The sequence below is a fragment of the Dermochelys coriacea genome, chromosome 3, assembly GCF_009764565.3.
Source record: "Dermochelys coriacea isolate rDerCor1 chromosome 3, rDerCor1.pri.v4, whole genome shotgun sequence".
Classification (NCBI taxonomy): Eukaryota; Metazoa; Chordata; order Testudines; family Dermochelyidae; genus Dermochelys; species Dermochelys coriacea.
Genome location: NC_050070.1, coordinates 139778278 through 139804809, shown reverse-complemented (window position 1 = coordinate 139804809; position 26532 = coordinate 139778278). Strand labels below are relative to the sequence as shown.

Here is a 26532-nt window from a genome sequence, read left to right as displayed (position 1 = left end):
GCTCTCTCTCTCTCTCTCTCTCTCTCTCCCTCCTCTTGTGCACAAGCATTCAATCTAGTATTTACCTGTCATGAATGAAACATGTTAACTAGCTAGCTGTGTAATCAGATTATTGAGAGCTGGCTTGGCCAGTTCAGTTGGATGACTCAATACATTTAGACCAAACCAAGTGCTGGCATGAAATGGAGTCTTGGTATCTTTATTCTCACATACTGTAGCATAAGGCTTCTCAAGAATGATCAGATCTATCATCTTTCTATTTCTGATTCTATTTCTTAAGCACAGCCAGCAGGATGCATGCACTGGACAGACAAGGAGATGCAGAATTTACCATCTTACAGTGGGGTTGTAACTGAACATGGGCTAACTTTCTGCCCCCTGCAGAGAATACACTTTTTCCTCTCTGGAGTTAAATCTGCCTCTGTCTGCTTGCCATATGGCAGTGGGCCCAGGAAACAGACCTTTGAATATGTTGATGGATTCTTTACCCAATTGTCTGTTACCTAGCCAAGGGAGAGTTCCAAAGGACTGTCCCTGATGGACAACTCAGTTTCCAAACTCTTCTCAGTGAGGGTTGAGATGCAGCATAAAGATTCCTGAAATAAGGCAACTAAGGGGAGGGGTCTCCTTCCAGGCAGTATGTTCTATGGAATTGAGCATGGTATTGGGACATAGGGTTGCTTGATTTCTAGTCCTGACTCTGTCACAAGATTTACTAGGCAAATGGCAAATCACATATTCTGTAAAGTGAGGCTGATAAAACAACTAAAGCTCACAACAATCTCAAGTTTAATGCTTGTGTGGCATTCTGAAGATGGCACTTGCATAGCTGTTTACAAGTGATTACTACAAAGAATTCTGCCTGTAGTATTGATGGTAGAGAGTAAACTGCTCAGTAACTTTCCCTGAACTACCTTGCAAATACCAGTGCTATCTGATTTTGATTATATTTTCTGACATTACTGTTGGCTCTGGTCCTGCTAGAGCACAGAAGTCTTGATCAAGTGGCTTATTCAAGGACAAATGATTTAGCTGAGTCTCCCCCAGATTCCAGGCGAGTGACTTTTTTTTTTTCTCCTCATTTGGCAGGAAAAGGAAGGCTAATGATGCTCCTTTAAATTAAATAAACTTGTTGCATTAGGTTAGTCTAGACAAAGGAAATTAAACTAATTAGCAGAAAGACTGTAATGACAGGTCTTCCTACACTGCACATTTAAAGTACCTCATCCAGGCTCCTGTGGTTTGGTATGTAGTCAAAAGGATAGCTCCGGTCTTCCTTCCCACAAAAGATGAGAAATAGAATAATACTGGGCTTCAGTTAGAGACATAACCATAATTCAATACTAGGCAGAGGTCTGGGGGCCAGGAACGGCTGCCATGCCAAGCTAATGTCATAAAACACATAATCCCAGTTTATGCATGGCAACTGATCCCCCTGTGATTGAATTTCAACTCAATAAGGGGCCAAGTTTATAAACTATTAAAATACAGAAAGAACAAATATTTACATTCTTAAGAAAATAAGAGGGCGAATCACGGAACAGAGCATTAATCAAAGCCACAATGTTCTAGGTGTGGGACAGCCGATTGTTGCCATCAGTGTGAACTGGGGGAAAATGAAGTTAATTTCCAGTATGTGGGATGTGCTGTACTACAGGCACTTTTAAAACATCTCACTAGAAAGTCATCACTTTGTTACTGACCGATCTTGGTAGTAAAAATGAATAAACCACAGTTTCAAACTTTTTGGAAGCTTCAAGTCCTTTCACCAGGTCCGTTGTAAAACTAGAGTATGCATTTTCTGGTATTTGAAATAGTCTTGGATAGAAGTAATATTTGTACTCATGTTAGGTATATAATTACATTTTAATCTATATTTGGACATTATATAGCAGTGCATACTCTGTTAATGACATGGCTCAAGCACCAAATGTTGTGATCTACATCTTTCAGAGTAGCAGCTGTGTTAGTCTGTATTCGCAAAAAGAAAAGGAGTACTTGTGGCACCTTAGAGACTAACACATTTATTTGAGCATAAGCTTTCGTGAGCTACTTGAAGTGAGCTGTAGCTCATGAAAGCTTATGCTCAAATAAATGTTAGTCTCTAAGGTGCCACAAGTACTCCTTTTCTTTTTGATCTACATCTGTTTTTGTATAATTGAAAAACATGACAGTAGAAAAAATTACTTTAAAGATATTAATATACGGATAGACTAAGTCACTCGGACTTCTTTAGAAGCCATACAAGGTAACTCTCTCAAACAAAATTTGGGTTTTTCACTCATGTAAAGAAGGAAGACAACTATTAAATTCCAACTCCAGAGTCTTTATTGTATATAGCAAGGAAAAGTTGGTAAGTAATATACCTTCTTGGAGTATGTACATTGATATGTTAGGACTACTATATAGAATATTTATAGTCAGTCACTCACAAGCTTTTGCAGGATGCAAATAGGATCCAAAAGTTCATCTAAATGGCAAGATACAATCACACTTGCTAGCCATACTACCCAAGCTTATTTCTGCTGTGGTATCCTTGCACAATGATACTGCAACAGCATCAAAGGTTTTATATACTTTAAATAACTCTGCCTCGTAGTAGGAAAAAGAGAAAACTGTCTGTCTCACTCCTAAGAGGTACCAGATACTTCAAAAATGGATGTCAATATAAGAATCTACATCACATATAGTCTTTAATACACCGTTAATTATAAACCTTTAATATGGATTTATATAGGTTCTCATTCTGAGGTGCTGTGGCTGCTAAACACCCATAAGATAAAAGGTATGGATTTTCTAGCTCTTGTTATGCCAGAAGCTCAATCACTATAGATTTCAAGATTGTGCTGTACCAAGAAACTGCAAGAGGGAGGTAATGCATGGCTAGAGTAAAAGCCTTGCAATTTTAAGTTTGACTCCTAACTTTGCCCACACTAAAAAAGGTAACTTGTCATTTTGCTTTGAATAAAATGTTGAGGTTACGTCATGTGCAACAATCCCATATATTTACAGTAGGGGATTCCTAGAGCATTGCAAACACTCAGGTGGTGGTTTAGTTATGATAGTTGTTTTGGTCATGTTATCAAAATGGGTGGTGATAGACCCCTGGAAAAAAAGCCCCCTCTGGTGAGCTGAAACTCAAAAAGTGCAAATGCTTCAAAGTAAAATAAACTTATCAAAGACACCCTTAAGCAGAATCTCAACTCATGCAGCATAAATATTGATAACTTAGAAGATACAACTGAGGACAGACCTGAATGGAAAGCAACTATCAATAAATGATAGTTCTAAACAGTGAGGAGGACAGATGTGAAAAACTGTTTTGGAAAAAGGACCAAGTGTCATACCTTAAATTTTGAAACAAAGTTGTTTAGAATTGGAAAACCAAAGTTTTTCATTTTGAGATGTTGAAATGCTTTCTTTTGACAACTTCAAAACTTCTTTTACTTGAAAATTTTCAAAATAGTTGCAACCAACCCTTTCCTGCAAAGAATTTGTTTTGATAAATCAGTATTTTCTGATGTAAAAAATCCTGCTGAAAAATACCTGACCAGCTCTAGACAGAACCTGTTTTTCAGTTGGGGGGGGGGGGGGCAATTTGGCCAATACTGCACTTGTTTATATGTAGAGTGAGTGCGTGCGTGCATGCAAATTAGCAGATGTCTCAAAACAGTGGGAGTGGTAAATAATGAAGATAGGTCACTTATTCAGAGTTTTGAATACATTTAAAGTATTGGGTTTTATGTTTACCCTTCTTGTATGTTCTGCAGTTGCAAGGGGCCTAGGATTGGGCATTTTAGTGGTTGAATTCATTAAATCATGGAGCAGGTCCTCAAGGAGTCAATTCTGAAGCACTTAGAGGAGAGGAAAGTGATCAGGAACAGTCAGCATGGATTCAATAAGGGCAAGTCATGCCTGACTAATCTAGTTGCCTTCTATGACGAGATAACTGGCTCTATGGATGAGGGGAAAGCAGTGGATGTGTTGATCCTTGACTTTTAGCAAAGCTTTTGCACAGTCTCCCACAGTATTCTTGCGAGCAAGTTAAAGAAGTATGGGCTGGATAAATGGACTATGAGGTGGATAGAAAGTTGGCTAGATTGTCGGGCTCAACGGGCAGTGATCAATGGCTCCATGTCTAGTTGGCAGCCGGTATCAAGTGGAGTGCCCCAAGGATCGGTCCTCAGGCTGGTTTTGTTCAATATCTTCATAAATGATCTGGAGGATGGTGTGGATTGTACCCTCGGCAAGTTTGCAGATGACACTAAACTGGGAGGAGAGATAGATACGCTGGAGGGTAGGGATAGGATACAGAGGGCCCTAGACAAATTAGAGGATTGGGCCAAAAGAAATCTGATGAGGTTCAACAAGGACAAGTGCAGAGTGCTGCACTTAGGACGGAAGAATCCCATGCACTGCTACAGACTAGGGACCGAATGGTTAGGCAGCAGTTCTGTAGAAAAGGACCTTGGGGTTACAGTGGACGAGAAGCTGGATATGAGTCAACAGAGTGTCCTTGTTGCCAAGAAGGTCAATGGCATTTTGGGATGTGTAAGTAGGGGCATTGCCAGCAGATAGAGGGACGTGATTGTTCCCCTCCATTCAACATTGGTGAGGCCTCATCTGGAGTAGTGGGTCCAGTTTTGGGCCCCACACTACAAGAAGGATGAGGAAAAATTGGAAAGCATCCAGCAGAGGGCAACAAAAATGATTGGGGGACTAGAACACATGACTTGTGAGGAGAGGCTGAGGGAACTGGAATTGTTTAGTCTGCGGAAGAGAAGAATGAGGGGGGATTTGATAGCTGCTTTCAGCTACCTGAAAGGGGGTTCCAAAGAGGATGGATCTAGACTGTTCTCAGTGGTGGTAGATGACAGAACAAGGAGTAATGGTCTCAAGTTGCAGTAGGGAGGTTTAGGTTGGATATTAGGAAAACCTTTTTCATTAGGAGGGTGGTGGAAACACTGGAATGCGTTACCTAGGGAGATGGTGGAATGTCCTTCCTTAGAAGTTTTTAAGGTTAGGCTTGACAAAGCACTGGCTGGGCTGATTTAGTTGGGGATTGGTCCTGTTTTGAGCAGGGGGTTGGACTAGAAGACCTCCTGAGGTCCTTTCCAACCCTGATATTCTATGAAATGGTGGAAACAGTCTTCTAGCGTAAAGGCCAGTGCCATTGCAACAAGATGGATACAGTACAGTGCTCAGATGACTTCATGCTGCTACTATGAAATAACAGCAGTACAGAAGTCTCCAAAGGAGAACTTAAAGTGAGAAGGTAACATTGGATCCTTTCTTCATACAAAGGTCCCTGACTGGGCATCTTTAGTTCATCTAATCTCCAAAATCACATGGAACTAATTTAAAAAAAATGAAGAAAGTAGCATTTTGTCTCCATGGCAAAGAATAGGAATTCTTTGCTTCACACACCTACTTTGAGTGCTAGAACTTGGCATGTTATTTCCAAATTTATTTTCTTTAACTTTAACTTCTTTAACAGAAGTACTGCTTCATCTTAAATACTGAGGAAAGGTTAAAGCTCTGAATATATAAATAACATACATATGGCTATTTCATACAACTTCTCTCCCCATTCTAGCCCTAAAGCAAAACAAAGGTTGAAAAGTAAACCTCTCCATAATAGAGATCCCAAAATTTAAGTTGAATGACTGATCTTAATTATGGCCCCATGTGCATATCCCTTTAGAGTACTAGATACGAAGGCTAGAAGGGATCATTGAGTCAGACCACTTGCATAACACAGGCATGGTATGCATTAAAAGGATTAAAAACTTGTCAACTGATAGGTCTCAAATTGTAATTGTAAACGTGGAATCATCAACAAGTTGGTGTGTTTCCAGTGGGAGTCCTGCAGGGATGATTTGTTATCCATATGCTAGTTAACATTTTTATCGGTGATCTGCAAGAAAATGTAAAATTGTCACTGATAAAGTTTGCAGATGACACACAAATTAGGGGATGGTAAATAATGAAAAGGGCAGGTCACTGATTCGGAGTGATCTGGATTGCTTGGTAACCTGGGCACAAACAGACAATGTGCATTTTAATATTGCTAAATGTAAATATATAAAACTAGGAACAAAGAATGTAGGCCATGCTTACAGAATGGGGGACTCTCTATAGTGACTGAAAAATATTTGGGGATCGTGGTAGAACTCATGTTCAACTAATTATCTAGGTGTGATGCTGTGGCCAAAAGATCTAAAATAATTTTGGGATGCATAAACAGGAGAATCTCAAGTAGGAATAAAGGGTTTTTTCTTAATCTCTATATTTGGTACTGGGGTGACTGCTGCTGAAATACTGTGTCCAGTTCTGATGTCCACAATTCAAGAAAAATGTTGATAAATTGAAGAGGGTTCAGGTATGTATTTAAAGAATAGACATTTATCATATCTCCTCTTCGATAAGCTAAACAAATCAGTCTTTTTTAGTGTTTCACTGTGAATCATTCTTGTGCCTCTTTGGTGAACCCTTTCCAGTTTTTCAGCAGCCTTTTTGAAGTGCAGACACCAGAACTGGCCACAGTATTCCATTATACTCATTATGCCCACACACGGTAATTAAACCTCTCTTTCTATTTGTTATTACCATTCCTATACATCCAAGGATTGAATTTGTCCTCTTAGCTGCGTTATCACAATTTAAACATGGCTTCTTAAGATTACAGAACATAATTAGAGCTGAACTGGAACAGGACTTTCTGTTCCCCAAAATACGCTGAAGATTTTGACTTTTTTTTTTTCATTCAATAGTCTGTTTTGGGGAAAAAAATATCTGAGGTGTTTGTGGAAGAGTTACATGCATACTCAGCTAGTAGACAGAGAGCCAGGCAGCCTGCCCGCTCATCTTCCAGGAAATGAGGAGCTGGCAAGGTTGGAAAACCACTGCCTGGGAAGCTGGGTCTTACCAGGTGAGCTGCTGAGGAGCAAGCACGGGGAGCTGACAGGAAACTAGACATCTTTCCAATGAAATTTTGAAATCAATATGTTCCCACGTTGCTATTGCCAAATCAGTATGTTCTGCCAGGAAAACATTCCATTGTAAAATTTCTGACCAGCTTTAATTAATATGTAAGCTGGAAGTTCCTAGACTGCTGCATGTATTGTACTTGACTCACTACAGAGCTAAGTTGAACACTTCAATAAGTTACAAATAAATTAATCTTAATTATCAACTAACCTTTACAAGGGTCTGGAAGATCCAGTGCCAAGGGACCAGGAATCCTACAGAGAGACAGATGAGCATAAATGGGTGACATCTTGGTAAAAACAGTTATTGACTGCAATGGCTAGAATTTCACAGAATCTGAGTGTCTGTTAATAGCATTGTTCACATCTTACAAATATACACAAGCTTAAATGCTTGTTCTCCTGGCAAGCTGCCGCTGTAGCCCCCTAACAATAGAATGGGAGGGGTCTGATGATGTCCCACCCTGTTAGAAGGTGCTGGAATGTTGCAAGTCGCGGCTACTTAGGCCATGCCTGCACTAGCACTTTTGTCAGGATAACTTTTTTCACTCGGGTTGTGGGTTGTTTTTTAAAAAAAACAACCCACATCCCTGAGCGACATAAGTTACACATTGATGTGGACAGCACTATGTCAGTGTGAGAGCTGCTCCCACTGATTTAGTTGTTGCCTCTCCTGGAGGTGGGTTTGTGATGTCGATGGGAGAGCTGTCTCCTGTCGGCATACAGCGTCTTCATCAGACACGCTGCAGTGGCACAGCTGCAGCACTGCATGTGTAGACAAGCCCTTGGTTCCTGCTAACTCACTGGAGTAGATATAGCTTATTAAATTCCTCTCTCCCTCCTCACCACAGATTCAAGAGGTTGGGGTCCTGCTTTGAACAGAGGATTGGACTAGACGATGACCTCCTGAGGTCTCTTCCAACCCTGACATTCTATGACTAGCCTTCTACCAAACGGAGCTAGATTTTAGGAGATAGTCCTTGCGCGAGGACTCTTGTGGGCGCTGATGGTAGCAGCCAAACTTGGGGGAGAACTCATGATGATGATATTTTTCTAAGTGATGTTTAACCTCTAATCAATAAGTATGACTTCTGTTGGCAGCAGGGTGGGGCCTCCCCCCCCACGTTATAGCCTTAGATCTCATCTGACTTTGTATTATTCCTGCAATAGTTGCTCCTTAACAGCTGCAAAATGCCATGACAATGAATAGCAAAGGAGGAGCCTGACTTTATAAGCTGTGTTTACTGGTTTAAAGTCAGGAGGCTCTTTTTATTTTAAAGGCAAATCACTAGAAGTCAAAACTTTGTGTCTTTCCACAGCTCACTTTTTTGTAGGGCATGTGATTTTGAGGTCTGATCGCTTGTTAAAAGGTAGGGCTTATTTTTCACAGGAATATTATGACTCCATAGATTATTGTAGCTACAAACACTTTTTTTTAATCTCATGATTTACATGTTTCCATGAGTTGTTCAGCGTTTTTTAAGAACCCAAAGTTGATCTAGTGTCCGCTATCTCACAGTTCCAAATTCAACACATACAGAAATGCAGCTGAACCAAAGACATGGGGTGCAATTCTTTTCTGCACCAAGACACACATGGAAATGGGTGGGGCCAGGGAACAAATTACAGCTCCTTGTTTGTCAAGGTGCCCTAGCTCCAGCTCTTATGTAAGTTACAGCATTGTAGGGGCTTCTGTTTTCACTTAGAACAGCTGGCTATGGTCCTTAAGCAGCTTTATGCCCTCTGAGAATTGTCCTAGGGAAGCTTACCTCTGCTCTATTTTATACTGCAGGTAAGGATGGTGTGAAGATGGGCTCCACTGCCTTTATGCTAATTGAGATTTTTCCCCTTTGCTGGAGGAATTCTTACCTGGCCAGTTGTGGCCAGATTAAATCTCCTTTGTGAAGCTTGGGTGGAACAGAACTGGGTCTGAGGCTCTGGCCCATTATTGCCAGCTGTCTATATTCAGTGGAACCAGCCTATTCAGAAACAAAATCAACTTAACATTCACCATGTTACTTTTGCACCTTTAGAGTAGGCTTCTCCAAAATGCTTCTGTGTTTTTCATTGAGGTTTCTTTTCTTTGTTGTGTTGGTTACCTGGAATATATAGTGCATGGAATGTTTCTGTCACCAGGTTGTATGTACCTTTGTTTTCTTTAATTCAGTTTGTGCTGCTTACAGTGCCTGGGTTTAAGAGCGGGCAATTTTGCAGGTTAGCACAGCTCTGAAGAGGCACCCATGTGATTAGAAATGTGGTGATCTAAAAGGATGCACAACACTTGGACCTCCTAGTTTAGGACAGAGCAATACACTCTTTGTGAACATCTAAAAATCCAGGTTTGATAGGGATCAAATGATAGAAATAGCTGGTGTGTGCCTACCTGACTACTAAAATACTTGGTTACATGTACTGCAGATTTCGGGTTCTGATAACCTGACACTAGTGGCTTTGAGTAATAATGCTTTATTAGTTATAAACGTGGATTTACTGGATAAATCCCAGCTTCTTCTTCCATCAAATGGCCCTCATTCTCTAGGTAGATGCTATTTCAGTGATTGTTAAGCTACTGTAATTTCATGCCTTTCTTCATAGACTCTGAGAATTGGTGGGGCTTCTACACCACCCCTCTCTGGAGGAAGAAGGTGAATCAGACTTTTAAAATCTCTGAAGATTTGCACTGAGATCTTGATGCCACTACTTCTTTTTTTCGAAGGGGTTTTAAATCCCTATTTGATTGTATTGTTAAATGGTTCTTAATAGTATGGGCTCAATATTTTGATACTAACCATGATCTAGTTTATAGTGGAAGCTCACTGATCTGCACAGTTTGTAACATATGTCAGAATGGATCTCCCCACTCAAGATATAGTAGTGCCATGGTATTTTTTGGTGAGGATGGAAGGGTAAGTGGAGTGGCTCTGTTTTCATATCTTATACAAAGAAAGAAAAAGAAAGAAGTTGTAATTGTTTGGAGGGCTTTGTATATGTGTCGTGAGCCATGTAGAGAATGCACATTCATAAACAACATGGGGATCGATTATTTCACCCATTACTGGAGTGCAGCCACAAGTGCACAATAGTGTGAGATCAGTTTGAAGAAGTGTCGGATACCTATATCAAACTGAAACTAAATGTGGGACTGTAGCTATCTGATTAGATTTTGGCTTGGATACCAGGGTTGATATCCAATGGTCTTGGTGGTGAATCTGAACAGAATCTTTTCCAGGAGTTTTATCCTGTCTTCATCTGAGTATTTATTAATGTGCTGAATGTTAAGTATGCTGAAAATAGGCCATTTATTTAAAGCACCAAAGAGATCAATGGACACTTAGTACCTTTGCAAGCCAGTTTACTTATTTGCTAATTTAGGGGGGCATGGGTAGATGGGTACGTGTCTCTACCAACTCCAAAGCCCAGCATCTCCTTATACCATACTGGATCACTTCAGTACTAAATCAGAGAAAACTGTCACTTACCACAATAGTAATCTACTCTAGTGTCTCTATTGCCATACATTTTCTTGTTCCTATTTCCTCTGGGAGGCAGAAATACTTTTGAGGGTGTTGTAAAGGTTTAGGCCTAATGTGTCAAAGGGAATTCTATACAGGTGGCCTAACTTCCTCCTACAGAGAGATGACCTTCAGGAACGTAAGACTTGCCAGACTGGATCAAATTACTGGTTCATGAAATACAGTGGCCAGTTCCAGATGCAGGAAACTGTAATGGACAATTGTGGAATAATCTGCTCACTGGGAAAATTTCTTAATGTCTCAGTTAGTGACTGGCTTATTCTTTGTAAAGTGAGTGTTTACATCTTTTCTAAAAAAAAGTTTTATCCATATATGTATGCTTCTCTTTTAATAATACTAAATTATTCACCTAAAAGACCTTGTAGCAATGAGTCCAACAGATTAACAATGTATTGTACTTGTATATTTCCTCGTAATAGTCATGCATTTGTTGCCTTTCAATTTTGTGGCCGCTTGGAGGCACTCAGGAATATATAAGTTCACTCTTACAGCAAAATACATAAAATCCCAGAAATCGCAGACCTTATCTGACTTCTGAAACTTAGCCAACTGGTCTCCCAGTTGTTCCTGTTGGGGAGAAGTTAGTTCAGGTCTAGCTTCTGTTAACTGATGGTTTGCGCAGTTTACCAATAAGGTGGCCAAATTATCAATTTATCAATGAGAAAATGGTACTTAGAAAGTTTGAAGTAGTAGTGAATTCTTACTGTAGGCGAGTCTTGGCCGGACTCTGTCTCCCAGTGGCCAGAAACCCATCCTGCTGGCATACTTGGTGACCATTGAGCCCTAAAAACTACCATTCTCCTAGGGAACTAAACAGATTTTAAATCTTAATATCCCAGCTCCATTAATAGACTCTGTAGACTTGAAAACTTGAATACAATGGAAATAAATCTGTATACTGGGCTCAATACAGGAGTAACTAGATAAAATTCTGTGGACTGAGTTAAGCAGGAGGTCAGACTAGATAATCTACTGGTCCCTTCATTTCTTCATTGCCATGTCCTGTGTCCAACACTTGACAATTTTAGACATGATGGCAGGGATGTCTTCAATGGGGCAGAAGAAACAGACTTAGATTATGGCAAATAGAAGACATTTCCTTTCTCCTAAGGTGAATGAAGAGTACAATAGCCATATCTACAATTCTTGGTTAACCACTGTCTAGCTGCTGCTGTGATGGGAAAATATCTGTGCTGATAAAAGAAAGGGAAATTGTGCTGAAGTGTTATGTCTTCTAACCGTCACTTGTATTATTCTTGCAGGATGCTCTGGAAACTTGCCTTATCTGTTTTTCTGGTGGCAGCCTTGGTTAAAGTAACAGATACCAGGAAAAACCGACCTGCAGGAGCAATTCCATCTCCCTACAAAGATAGCACAAGCAACAACTCGGAGAGGAGGCAGCATCTGAACAAAGAAGTACTGGCCTCCAGCCAGGAGGCCCTGGTGGTCACTGAGAGGAAGTACCTTAAAAGTGACTGGTGCAAAACCCAACCCTTGCGGCAGACTGTCAGCGAGGAGGGCTGCATAAGCCGCACCATCATCAACCGTTTCTGCTATGGCCAGTGCAACTCCTTCTACATCCCCCGGCATGTGAAAAAGGATGAGGAATCCTTCCAATCCTGTGCTTTCTGCAAGCCTCAGAAAGTCACTTCCTTCACTGTGGAGCTTGAGTGCCCTGAGCTGGATCCACCTTTCAGACTCAAGAAAATCCAGAAAGTCAAGCAGTGCAGGTGTATGTCTGTGAACCTCAGCAACTCGGACAAACAGTGAAAGCAAGTATCTGGCTACTGCTTGGCATCACCCCATCGGATTTGCTGCTGTCTCTCCTCTTCCCTGAGCAGACTCATTGTCTGGTTTTTCTTTCTTCAGGATGCATCTCTCTAGCAGGGAAGGCTCACTTGTCATTTGCCTACTGGAAATAAAGCTTGGCCTGGGCTATGTTAGGCACCTTGCCATAAAACCTCAGCATATTTCCGATCTAATCATCTTGCAATTGAAACTTTAAGGGTGGAGCAGGCCCCTCCGAATTTGGGATTGATGATCATCTAGGTGAGCGATGGCTGAATCCAGCATTTCCCACTATGTGGGAAAAACTCTCTGCCCTACACTCCAGTCCTTTCTGTGGGAAGAAAATGCGTCTCTCTCTACCTTTCCGTCTCATTCAGTGTTCAGTCTGGAGCTTTTCACCTTCATATTTAAGTGCTTGGTGCTGCCACCTGCAGCTGTGAGGTGCAGCTATGGGCTACAGTACAGTGCTAAAAGAAAGTGAGGGGCAGTGAGCCTGATCCTGATGAGAGAACTCTCATGTTGGATGACAGACACTCCCTGTCTGAGATGGAGATACACACGGGGAGAGGGAACGTTAGGCCAGCCACAGCTCTTAGCAGCCACTGCTTTTCCGTCAACAGACTGAAGATGGATTCTTGTGCTGTTGCAATTTGACTATATCACACACAGTCTCTACAGCAATGTTTATTTTGTAACCTAGCTATAGTAAAGTTGTTTAAAATATTATTAGACCTAGCCATGTATATTTTTCTTGTGGCAGAATATTCCGAAGATTAGATTAAAGTGTTTTGAGTAAATAGACTCGATTGCTAGGTCAGTCACCTGACTTGAAACTGACAGGTTTTGAATGGGCTTTCAGTAGATTCTGCCTTAGTTTGTTCCGAAACCCATCCAGTTATTATTGTGTATTTATTCCTGCGAGGGGTGGGTTTGCGGGGAAGCTATTAAAACAGTTGTAGGAGCAGTATTTCACTTAAGTTATTAAAGCATTGTAGCACAAAGGACAGATAGCAGTCATTGTTGCTTTGAATACAAAAGCTGCCTTATGTATCAGTTTCTTCAGGTGTCAGGAGTGGCATCTTCCACACAGTGAATGGGAATCAAGTGATCTTTGTCACGTTGAGGGAAGAGTAGGCTAGCAAATGCTTGTAGAATGTGGTCACAGCTACAGAAATGAGAAAGGGTTCTGTCCCATACTTTACAAATTGGGCCGGAATAAGCTGTTGTAACTACTGCAGCACTGTTGCCCTATTACATTTTTGATATAGGGGTATAATGAATTGATGTCAATGGATATTTCAATTAGTTTAAAGTCATAGTAAGTTACTCACTCACCACACTTTAGCATGTTTGTATATTCAGTATGTTCCAGTTCAGATGTCTAAGACCAGTGGCTGTAATGTCTTCTCTTTAAACACAGTATGTTAATCAAAGAGCACACAAACTAATACAAGAGACTGATGTGTGACCTTTTTGCATGTCTTATAGCTTAGCATCTGCAATACTTCTGGGCTAATGAAATCAGCCTGTGGAGCACTTCTCTGACAAGTCTTCAGGAATGACCAATCCAAAGGGTTAAAAGTGTTACAAACTGTTGCCAGCTATGAGTTCAATGGCATAGTTCACTATTATGTGAGGCAGGCCGCTTTAAGAGGCTTTTGGTACTGATCTCTGCTAGAGCTCACCAATCGGTTTATGGGGATTGGCACGGGGAGGATGAGATCGGGTAGGTATGTTATCCCTACATTGTTACAGCTACATTGCATGTATTTTCTGCCTTGTTGTTACACAATGTCAGAGCTGCCAAGGGAGACTCCTAGTCTAGGGGCTGCTTTAGAGGCTGGTACTGCTACACTGTCAGCCATACAAATGGGCACTGCTGAATCTAGGTTATTGGGAGTTTTTTGACAGCAGAGAGGGAGGTTGAAATGCCTGCAACCCATTAGGGTTCTATGATTGTGTCCTTGAAGGAAGAGATTGTAAAGCCAGGCCCTTGTGGTTAAGACTAGATAGAAATTCCCTGGGCCCTTCTTAATTATATTAACTCTACAATTATTTAAGGAAAAAATATGCAAGAATGCTTATTAAGCTACACCCAAGCAGGGTTTCTCACCAACTTGCAATATGAATATGCTGCAGCACAAAGCTCCTCCTTGGGGCTGTTTGTATGTAAAAACTGAGTAGAGCTTGTAATGGTTCAAACTGTATTTAATTCTTGTTTTATAAATGAAAACAAAAAAAATGAAGAAATGCTATAATTATTTTATAGGTGTACTGTTAAATTATAGAACAAATAAAGATACTCTAGGGTTATATGGAATCCAGGTGTGTGGGCTTTGCTTCCAACTTCAGTATCTCTACCACTACTTTAACTGATGGTGTATTGGCTCAGTCTCCGGTTCTGCGAGGGCTCAGTTTCGAATTTGCCACAAGACTCGGACAAAAGACTATGTAGTTGTGCTACCTTGGGAACATGTAGGAACAAGACTGATGCAACCTGCTCTTGAGTTACCTTCTTGCTTGGAAGTGAGGAGGGGCAATAACAAATTCACTAGCCCTATACGTGTGGTAAATAACATCCCACTCTCAAATGCTGGTTCAGCCATGCTGGCCAATGACTTGTGAGGGCGGAGCCAAGGCTCCACCAATGGCTGGCCTGCCTGTCCACAGAGGCTGTCCTGTTTCATACCTCAACCTACATGGTGCTATCCACAATGCAGATGGCCTATCTAAGGAAGTAAAGGGATGCCTTATGCACTTGCCCTGATATTGCAAGGAAGAGACTGGCCAAGATTTCTAGTGATTGGGTTGGACTGGAGAGAAGATGGTTGCATAGCAGGTGTCAGGAATGTGTGGCTCTCCCACTGTTTGCCATTTGTCCTCCACAAAATAAATTCTTCCAAATTTAACAGCCTTTGGCAAAATGTCTTATAATAGTCAGTTGGAATGAAACCAAACAGAGACTTGTGAAACTTACACTTTATAAGGGTTAGGTTAACTTCCAAAGCAAGAATTTTTTTTTTGTGCGCCAAATACATTTTGCCTTCAAGATGCATCATAGAGCACCTTGTTCTAAGGTAGCTGTAAGTGTTGAGGGGGCTGCTTATTTCATTTAATAAATTTAATGATTCAGATCCTGCTTCAAAAGGGATGGGTCTTAGCTACTTGAGTGCAAGAAGAATCTCCGTTAGCAGAACTTGCCTCTGACACACCTAAGTAGTCATTGGGGAATGCTGAGACAGATGCTAAGTGCCCTAACCACCAGTCTATAGAGTCATTTTCCCCACCTGCCTTCTGGACTAGTGATTATTCAAGTTGTTTTTATAAGGTAGAACAGCTTCACTTGGAGAAACTGAGGGGAAAACCATTGCCTGGGGCAGGGGGTCATAAGCCTGGGTTCAAGTCCCTGCTCTGCTCTGGGTAGAGTCAAGGTTTGAACCTTGGTCTCTTCTGTGTGAGCACTCTAGCCAGTAAGTAAAGGTTACAAAGGGATACCTTTTTCTCCCCTGGGCTAGGTGTGCTCAGAGCATGCCTACTGTATTGGGTTCCTTGGGTGTGATAGGTGGAGTGGGGTAAAATCTCATTTAAGAATCCTGTTGGGGCTTAGCTGTGAGCTAGGGGTCAGGATTTAGCAGCTGAGCAGGGGTTTTGAGGATCTAAATTTGGGGTTAAGGAACCTAAGTCCCTCTTCGGATCTAGCGCTAGCTATGCCTTTCCATCCGCCAGCTACCTGACAAGTGCAAAGATAATCCCTCTATCTTCCCCCTAGACGGTATCGGGAGAGCATGGCAGATCCTTCCAGATAAATAGAATTAAACACTGGGTACCCAGCTGCATGTTCTGTGGCACCTTGAAAACATACCATATAGTCGTTGTCATAGAATTATGGACTCCACAGGGCCCTCATTGGGATTAATATGTCATTGCCTACCTCTTGGGTATGTCCCCACATGCGTTCATGTTTCAAAACACTAGTGTAATGAGCCTAGGCTGAACTACAGATGATTACAGAGGGCCTAGAAGAGCCTTTACTCACATGCTCACTGGCAGTCCATTAACTCCAGGTACAAACCTCTACTGCAAACATGCCTTAGTTACTGTTTCAGGCTACCTGCAGCTGTAGGGGGGGGTGTGCACACACAAATTCATCAGTTTCTCTTGTTTTATGGGTGTGCTGAGAGCCTTAAAAGCACAGAAACGAGTGATAGTAGTACTTCCCTGCCTCACGGGGTGGTAAGAAAACCAAAGTATGAAGGGGCTCAGACGCTACAGTGATTACAACCATGTAAGTATGCATTTAAAAAAAAATAGTTTTGCCTCAGTTTCTTCATCTGTAAAAGTAGGTTTGTTAATACTTAGTTTTGTGAAGCGCTCTGAAAGTGCTAAGTACTGTTAAATCACTAGACACATAGTCATTGAAGTACCATATGGCCTGAAGGTTTCAATTTGCAACGCAAAAGAACACAGCCTTTTATAGCCACTTATAAAAGCCACACTGGAATTCTCATTCTCAGTGAGCCACATCTGTATATCAGGCATGGAAGCAATAACTTAGAATGATGCAATTTGCTTAAGTAAGAGTGGGTAATGCGCTATTCTAGTTCTGAAGCAAGGCTGGAATTTTCAGCTGCAGTTTCGCTGGTAAAAGAGCAGCTGAATCTGAAAACAGTTACAACAAACCGAGCTGTATATTTTTCACATCACTGTAGGGGGAAAAAAAAAATCTGCCAATCATGATACCAGAGCTCACAGCTTTACACATGAACTGTGAGGATCTTGGGTTTATTCATGTTATGTAGTACCATGAGCAATTAGGGTTGCCAACTTTTTAGTCTCCCAAAAACCAAACACACCTGCCCCTTCTCTGAGGCCTTGCGTTCCCCCCCCCATCTCCCCTCCTGCCATGACTTGCTCTTCCCCCACCCACTTTCGCTGGGGTAGGGGGTGTACACTGTGGAAGGGTTAGGGTGTGGGAGGGCATTCCAACCTGGGGCAGAGGGTTCAGGTGTGGGAGGGTGATAAGGAGCAGACTCCAGTTGGGGAGGCTTATGAGCAATATGTATTGAAATGTAAAAGTATAGAGTACCTCCTGCAGCTTTCACCATGAAAATTCATGTGGGCTCCAAAATATTGAAAGTGTCTGCTGATCTTGCAGCTAATGTGCCAAATTTACTAAGGCCTAGGCCCACACAGGCTCCCTATGCAATGCCTGGGGAGCTTACAGGGATCTAAGAAGCCACCCCATGGCAGGCGGAGGAGTGCTACATAAGCTAGCCAGTAGGGATGAGGCAAGGGTCTTAGGGCTGAGCCCCTCAAATGTGTTTAGGCACCGTTCAATAAGAGTTAGAGGCCTAAACCCCTTTGGGCCTAGGCACTGAAGTCCAGCACTGTGCTCTTCTCAGGGTTCACAGCCATGCCACCCCTACCCCCCCCCCTTCTTTCTGGAGCTAGGGTCCTATGCCCTTTCTTGCCTTTATAACTTTTAACATGAGGGCACCCCCTAGTTTGAGGCTTAGGCATGAGCTGGGTTCAGCAATCAGTGCATATGCACAGATCCTAACCCTTTACCAGTGGAAACTTGGGTGCCTAGAGACCAAAAGCATCTCCAGGATTAGGCAGCAGCTGAACAGGATTTTAGCTATTTTGGCTTTAGAAGCTAGTTAGCTAATGTGGCAGGTGCCCAAATCCCTTTTGGTGCTAACCCCTAGGTGCAAACATTCTATTGACTGCAGTAGAGTTGTTCACACTTATGTTAGAAGCAATTGGCTTAATGTGTGCTCTGTGCATACCTATTCCCTTCCCCCCCCCCCCCAAGACAACCAAGTCCAGGATTTCTCACACTATACAAAAGCTATTAAATTCAGGCACTGCCATGGGATGCAGAAGAGCCAGGTTCAAAACCTCATGCTCTCTGATTGGGAGCAGGGACTTGAAGCTGGTCTCCCAGATGAATGGTCTAATCATCAGAGTCAACCTCTGTCTGGCCCAGTGACTATGTAATTATTTAACACAAAGTCGAACAGCTTCCACAGGAAAGATAGAGCATGCCATGAATACCCTCTGCCTGGTGATCAGGGTACTCACCAAGGTTGCTGGAGACCTGGGTTCAATCCTTCCTCCAACTTAGGCAGAACAGAGATTTGCAAACAAACACGTATTCCACATCCCAGGTGAGTGCTTTAACTAAACTACTGGGCAATTAGCTATAATGGGGTGCGTGGTCAGGGGAATCTCTCTCACCAGAAAGGGTTGACCTGGTTCAGGCCCCTAACCCCAGGAGGTTAAGAATCCTGAGCAGAGAGGAACCTCAATGTGGCCTGTCAGTCAAGGCCCCAAGACCCAGGTCAATGGGATTTAGACTTTGGGGCCTAACTCTTTCCCCTTTTTTCTTCATTTCACTGGTGGGTAGCTTCTTCAGCTCGCTGGCTTTAGAGAATCCTTTTCTTAGGCACCTAATGCTCCCCCTACAATACATGGGACATTTTAGTCAAGGTTGATGATTCCACTGGATGGCAATATATCTAGGCATTAGGTGTTGCAATGCATGGTGGCCAATGAGAAATTACAAAAATCCTGGCTACCCTGAAAGATGCAGAAACTTCAGGGGAACTGAAGACAGTAGAAGATAATGCAAGACTATGAAGCACAATTTAGGGTTTAAGTATAGCTGTCAGCAACACCTGTCATTCAGCTTGCCTAAGAACAAGAGTGTCTTTCCCAGGAGCTGGGAATTGGAGTGACAAATACAGAGACACAGTAGAGATGAACACATCCCGGGCTAACAAAACTTTGGCCCATGATGCTATGTTACCTTATAAAGAAAACCTCATTTCAACACTGAAATGCAGTGTTGATACTGAAGCATGATAGTCCAGCTCCTCAAAGGTACTTAGGAGCCTATCTTCCATTGATTTCAATAGGGGAGTTAATGCACTAAATGGATCTGAACCTTAGTCTTTATTAAAAGGGTGAGGTGGGGTAATTTCTTTACTCAAAGTATTGTCCCCATCTCTAGCTCTCTGTTGACCTCTTGTGCTTACAGTCTTTGCCAGAGACTAAATGTAAACGGAATAGTTTTGCATGTTAACATTTTCTATTTAAATACATATAATGAGGCCACATTGCTTCCTGCATTCAGCAGTGCTAAGTTTATACAGGAGGAGGCCCAAAGCCTCCATTCTTTTTTTTCTGCATATGCTAATGGAGCTTGAAGGGGTAAGTAGTTGCCATATAAATGTACAAATGCACAAGACCGTACCTGAAAAAGAGAATTAGTAACATGTGCAGTTTAAGTGCATTAACATTTATACAGCCTGAAAAAGAGAAACGCACACCACCTCAATTCACTAGAGCGGAGTCATTCTGACAAAGATGCTTGAGTGGCATTTCGTTGTTACCTATTTTGGCACAGAGGGCAGTGAGCTGCACTATGCAGGTTCCAGGGAATAAGCAGGGCTGTGCAGCACAAGCAGCAGACTGGACATGGCAAGGAGGGGGGGGGTCACGTGAGGCTCTGCAGATGGGCCTGTGGGAGCCCAGCACATTTTCAATGAGGCAACTTGTCATAAGAGTCAATACCTACAAAACCCCCCGAAGCTTGTAGTTCATAGGTCAACCATATTTTGGTTGCAGGCATCTCAGCATCCTCAAAAATCCATCTGTATCCCATCAAAGAAAGTATGACAAAAGGGCTTCCTGCCTCTCCAAATTAAGGACTTGGGATATTCAGCCACTCTTGTACCTTTATCAGCCCTTCTTTCAGTGCTGTTATATTTTATTTTAAAGGCAAGTCCATTTCCCCTCTCTGAAATGCTGCACTGCAGTACCAAACCTGGCTGAGAAGACTGAAAGGATCCTCTCTCTAAACTATCCCCTATTTATCACCATGCAATGTACCTGTATGATGGGTTGCTGATGTGGAAGGTGTTTATGACCAGTGTTACCTATTGGTTCTAAAACTATAGAGTATTTCCACTTCCAAGTGGTCTGTAAAGCTATATCATGACCTGGATACAGGAGTACTAGTATTAGTTCAAACGGTGGGCAATGAAGGTAGATTGCTAGATATAATCTTTTGTAACCAGAGAGGAGAATTAAACAAAGTAGACACATCTACCACATTTACAAGCCATATTTACCTCTAGTGTCCTTAATGGTGTCCTAATACCAACAATGAGAGGTGTGTTATAAACACCTAGATCCATGATTGATTCTACTTTTTCCAACTCACCAAGCACTATCATTGCAATGAGGTAGGTATGGAATCTGGACTAGGAGGCATGGTGTAAAAGGAAGAATTGGTCCCAGGATATGAAAAAGTTAGAAAACCATTCATGCTCCTGTATCCCAAAAGTCCTTCTGTGTTGCTACCAGGTGCTGCCACCTCTTGAAACTCTGCTTTTAGAACCTGATCACTCAGATGTGACTTGGGTTATCCATGTTACATGTGCAAATGGTTCTATACTACATCCTGAAATAGTGAGAGATGCACATGGTAGCGGCACTAGATTACTAGATGATGTATTAATTAACTGCTTCATATTTTATATGCAGCAACACATATGTGTAGGTACACAAAGTCTTTGTCCAAATATCCATTTCACCAGACTATTAGCTTCCCTATATTTTTAGGGACAAATCCTATGTGGAACCAAGGACTGGGAATTAGATACAAGGAAGAATCTTCTATTTGGGCCACAGAACAGCTTCACAGCCATAGAGTGAGAGAATGAACTAGACGAGAGATAATGGTCACCTTGCTTAATGCACTGTTGGAAGGGACTCATATACAATGCAGTGAAAGTAGTAGATCTTATATGAAATAGAATAGAGCTGTAGAATCCCTCCATGGCCCTGTGTAAACGAGATATCCATATAGCTGTGGATTCGCTGCCCAATACCTTCTCCCCGCATGCTAAGGGATAGCACACTTTTCCACAAGTGAATCACACTAGTTCTGCTGAGCCAGGGCCCTCCTTGAGACAGCATAATGATCACTGAAGAAAAAAAAAAAGCACCTTTGTCTCATTATTCCTTTTATTTTCATATAAATTAACATTCTAAAAAATTTGAAGTAGAAACACTAAATACAGTATTGCACATAGCGATCTCTGTTAGATATCCTATTATTTCATTTAGTATGATAATATACATACTGTAGGTACTGAAGGGAACAGGAAGGCTACAAAACCAAAACATGCGACTGTATCCTTGCACTTAAATAAAAATAAATGCAAAAGTTAAGAGCAAAAGACTATAGTTTACATAAATACAAACATGGGTTTGAATCAGTGCCATTAAAATAAACTTTATTTTTAAAGTTACTTTCCATAGGTTACTCATAAACAGCAAATAATCTTTTTTCCCTTTTGCAAGAAGTAATATTACTCCCAACACCACATGATTTTAGAACTCAATTCTTGGTAATCATATTCTTGCCAGAAATTATCATGAACACAGAATTTAATATAGTTTTATCAGGCTACAGGAGACTTATTTTTCACAGAAGTGAAGAACATCTTTTCTAGTGCTTAGCATAAGTGAAGAACAATGGATTCCTGCGTATTTTACATTGCCCTTTTGACACCTGGTACAGTACATTTGCCTCTGGACAGCCAGGAATGTCTTATGATATATTAGGCTAAACAGGGAATAATCCACCCCAGCAAGTTAAACCTCAAGCCACTCAGAAGTTTATACTGCTAGTGTCTTCGATGCTAAGAGATTGTGAGCATGTGAACCCAATTCATTCCACACATTGCTGTTTCCAAGAAAATAGTGCTTTGGAAGAGAACAGTTACAAGGCCAATTCATGTTGGGCTCAGTAGTTATATCTGGGGCAGAGGGTCTTTATTGGCTCAACAAATCAAAACTGATAAATCCTTAGGTTAATTTCCAGATCTCAAATAGAAATTAATCATGTGGATTAAAAAGGAAAACATAGTCACAGATTTCCATTGCCTCCTAGCCCATGGTATGGGCTACTTAGAGAGAAAATGTTATGACTCTGATGTTAAATGTGAAATTGACATGAATTAGTCAATAGCCTTTGTTTTGTCAGGAGAGTTGACTACTGTAATTCTCGAATGTCAATCCCTAGATATATCTTTTAATATCCCCGTTAAAGGGAGTCTTAAATTAATTGAAAAGATAATTCAAAAAGGAAGTCTGCCTAGAAACATGGTCGTCCTGAGAATCTTGTATCACTCAAATAATCACCAATATAACTGTAATATCCCTTAAGTTTTTCTGTATACAAATCAGCTGCTTTACATGTTAGCAAGCTATAGTGACCAAGTTCCTCTTTTATCCTCTGAAGTACTCCTGTGATTTTCTGTGTTTACTGCTTTTCACTTAAATGTTTTTGGTTCAGGTTTTCCAACTCCCCCTCCCACTACTCACTATCTGGCAAAAGATGAAGAAAAAGTATGCTGCCTTATTGATTTTAAAGATAGTTACGGTAAACAACTTGTTCCACAAATATTTAGTCATGGAGGGCAACCAAACAAGTTGAGAAAGCATTGATTATACTGTATAAACAGCATTTAACGATTCAAAATACAAACTACAAATGTCGACGTGAAACGGATACAAACAATTCACTAGAAGTAACATTTCTTTCCCTAATCTAAATGCAGTGCCATGGAGTATTTGTGTTAGACAGATGTTGCCAGTAGGAATGGAAATATGTTACTGTATCAAGTAGCATTCTTGTGAAGTTCAACTTTAATAGAATTTTCAGCATGTTCAGAACTGATGCAGATGCTGCCTCTTAGGCATGCTGGTTTGGTCTACTGGTATTATACCATAAACTTTACAAATACCAGTGTTTGGGTGGAGAACGAGGCTTGGGATATAGGGAACTTGTCTCATGTCCATAACTAGTCTATTGCTGGGCACTCCATTACAGTGGTTACATTCATTCATGAATGTACACTAAACATTCTATCAGTGAGAAACTCTAGAGAACAAAAAGCAAATTTGAAAGGCCAAGAAGAAAACAAATGATCTGAATGATGTAGTTTCCTTTCCCGCCCCCAACAGACATGTTGAGTTTTACTGATCAAGTGGCAATGGGTTTTGCTTTTCTTCTCTCAGATCTTCATACTTATCTTTGCTTTCTGAAAAGAAACACCATAAGAAAGCAAGTTACCATATATAAACATATGTATTATGCAACTATGTAAAGCACAGGGATATGTAGGCTGATCATCAAGTGTATCCAATACATAGTTTACTTATAAAATCCTGCAACAAACTCAGTTTTAAACAGATTTAAAGTACAAGATGGCTAACCATGTCTGTGAAATATCTTTTTTTTAATACTATTTGTAACTCTATTTATATTGTAAGCATTTTGAGGCAGGGTCCATCCTTTTGTTATATGTACAGTGTCTAGCACTATGGAGTTCTGATCCCCAATTAGGCCTTTTAGGCATAATAGCAATACAAATAATTATAAATATTATTTAAATGCATGACTGTTCTTAAAGAATGCCATTAATCCACATGATTTTATTCTTACAAAGTGGAAAAATCCAACCAAACAAGTTTTTAAAACCTACATCTTGATGTGATTACAAGTAAAGTTGATAAACTAAGATCTAGTTACCATTCCTAGCCAACCTATTACTTCATTTACATTTCCTGTGTCACTAACCACAGCCAGTTACAACGAGAAACAACAGCAATAATTCTTTTCTTCGTGCGTTGGATTATGCCAGAGAGATTATGGTAAATGACAACATGTTTCATTTCAAGGACATGTGTCACATATCACAATGATTCATAAAATAGCATTAAATACAAACCAAACTGAATCATGTTTTTAGGAAAAAAACCATGACCAAGGAAATAGTCATTCATTTTTAAATATGGCCAAAAAAGAAGCATGGACAGACATTATGAAAATTCTACTGGGAAAAAAAATCCAGCCATTGTAAAATAGGCCCATGTTCTGAAAATGCTTATGCATGCACTTAACTTTAGCCATTTGAGTAGATGACCACTGAAATTAAAAGGAATTACTTGTGTGCTTAAAACTGAAGATGTGTGTCAGTATCTTCAGGATCCAGGCCATAGTTTATAGGGAGCTGTATATAGCTCAAGAGATTAGTAAAAGTAGAGTATCTTCTTTTTCTCGATCTCTGTCTCTAACCCAGCCCAAGTACGTAGTGACTTACAGTCACTGGTATCTAAGAGGTCCAACTCCCAGGGGACAGGTGACCTCATCACAATTGGAAGTCTGAGCAGTGGGGCTGTGCATTGGATGGGTTTGGAGACTGAACTACCGCCTCACCACAAAGGTCTGTCTCTTCCAGATTAAGGGAGACAAGGCACATTGGCAGGGCACTGTGGGGAAATTTTCACTGCCACTACCTGAGCTGTATCTCTTCTGTGGGACTTCAGGGTTGTCAATCTGGCACCTTTCAGAAAAACGCTAAATTCAGACACATTTAAAAATAAATATTAACTAAATGTGTCAGGATAGCGTACATACGAAATGCAAAAAGAACAAAGAAAAAGAAAAAGTTAACAGCAGCAGCATAATAATAATAATACAATCCATTCTTACTATTCCAGAATCATGTCTTGGCTTTATATTATAAAGCGATTTCCCCTTTTTCTGTCTGCACACTTCCTCTGCTTCTTTAACTCTGAAGAAAGAAATTTTGAAGAATATTTCATGGGTTAAAGTTGTATTCAAGACAGCACAATATATGAATCAAAGATTAAGGTTTAAAGACAACAAATGTGCAACTCCCCCCCCCCCACACATTTAACTAATATGCAGTGGTCTGCAAAATACCATTTATAATAAGTATTTACTATTACAATGCCATCAAGACAACTGTATAATTTACCAGGAAAGGTGCAATCACTTCTAATCAGTGTATGAAGAATCACATTCTCTACCTTATCATTAAAATTAGGATATAAATAGATCATGGTTACAAAATATACTGTCTGACACAAAGAGGTGCTTTGGAAGTGTACATATTGGAAACTGCATTTCCATCATTCATTGTTTATACTTCTGTCTGCATTTCACTGTCTGCATACTGCCAACAAAAGCTTTGCCACTCTTGATTGTGGCTATTCCCTAGTTTGTCCTTTATTTACCCAATGATTTAATTCATTTTGGCAGAAACTTATGAAACGATTCAACACAAATGTCCAGTCTTTGCTTTCATATTCATAATTAAGGAAACTTGGTTTTCAATTTAAAAAACAAACAAAAACATGTTTTCAGTTTCAGAACAGTTTACAATCTCTGGGCCTGATTCTGTGAACTTTTACTGCTGGGACCAGTGCTTATTATTAGGAGCGGACATCAGCGAGACCGTTCACAGTAGTAAGTGATTGCAGGATTGGAAGCTAGTCTGGAATCCTTACTCACACAAGTATTTATGTATTTTGATTTATAGTAAATATGTACAAACCCACCACCACCCCATGCCTATTCAGGCACCTTTGTCAGATATTAAAAGTACAAAATAAAGCTAATAGCTGCTCCTCTGACCTACAATAAATCAAGCTCAAGCAATGCTCTCTCCCCCTCCAAAAGCAGCCCTTATTATGCTCCTTCCTCTCCAAAAGCCTGGGTAGCCCTTGCAGCCGGCTCTGTACATCAACACATTTGGGCTTTTTTGGACCAAAGAAAGGAATAGGTTCTAAAACTGAGGGTTTTTTGCAATGGGACTACTTGCTTCAGTACAGATCCCTCATGCAAGGAGGGCTGCAAGTCAGGACCTGATTAAATGATGCTCAGCAAAGACAGCATTTATGATAGGATAAACCTCCCTGGGTCCAGCACTGGGGTGTTGTCAGTGGAGTACTACCCGCTAGGACCTGCTCCTGTCGGTAGCCTGCCATAGCCCAGTTCTGGTGAGCTCCAGGAAACCATTTAAAATGTGTTTGATTTGCGGATCAATCTAAGATTGCCATTGGGTGTTTGAAGTATTGATACTGTGTCAGGCATTCCGTTATTGAACCTTTATGTTTTAGAGGCTTCTATTGGGTTACTTTGTAAATGATTACTTTTAATGGGGTGGACTCTCGAGTGAGGGATGGCAACGTACTTTATAAATAAAAGTATAACAAAAGAGTCAGGTAAAACCCACATTGACTTTTTGTATAGTTGCCAACAGCGTGAATTTTGGAGACAGCTTACTTTGCCTTTTCATCATCATCCAACAGTGAGAAATAAACAGGAAAAAGAT

The 26532-nt window shown here is 40.8% G+C and overlaps 2 protein-coding genes across 20 annotated transcripts in view; one reads left to right on the top strand and one right to left on the bottom strand.

The window, feature by feature from the left end:
• The window catches only part of GREM2 (gremlin 2, DAN family BMP antagonist), a 52431-nt gene extending 37801 nt beyond the window's left edge, over positions 1 to 14630 (top strand). For 8 of the 15 annotated variants that reach the window (XM_043511435.1, XM_043511433.1, XM_043511434.1 and 5 more), the window contains one exon: positions 11785 to 14630. In XM_043511435.1, coding sequence (XP_043367370.1) covers positions 11786 to 12292 — 507 coding nt within the window. In that variant the 5' untranslated portion in view covers position 11785 and the 3' untranslated portion in view covers positions 12293 to 14630. Of the gene's footprint in view, positions 1 to 9584; positions 9641 to 11781 lie in introns of all 15 variants that reach the window. The other 7 variants (XM_043511425.1, XM_043511429.1, XM_043511428.1 and 4 more) reach the window with 1 other exon arrangement.
• An 8095-nt stretch (positions 14631 to 22725) lies between these two features.
• FMN2 (formin 2) overlaps positions 22726 to 26532 on the bottom strand; it is a 277143-nt gene continuing 273336 nt past the window's right edge. For all 5 annotated transcript variants that reach the window (XM_043511421.1, XM_043511423.1, XM_043511422.1 and 2 more), the window contains 2 exons: positions 24885 to 24966; positions 22726 to 23430 (listed from right to left, as the gene is read on the bottom strand). In XM_043511421.1, the coding sequence (XP_043367356.1) occupies positions 23404 to 23430; positions 24885 to 24966 (109 nt within the window). In that variant the 3' untranslated portion in view covers positions 22726 to 23403. The remainder of the gene's footprint in view (positions 23431 to 24884; positions 24967 to 26532) is intronic.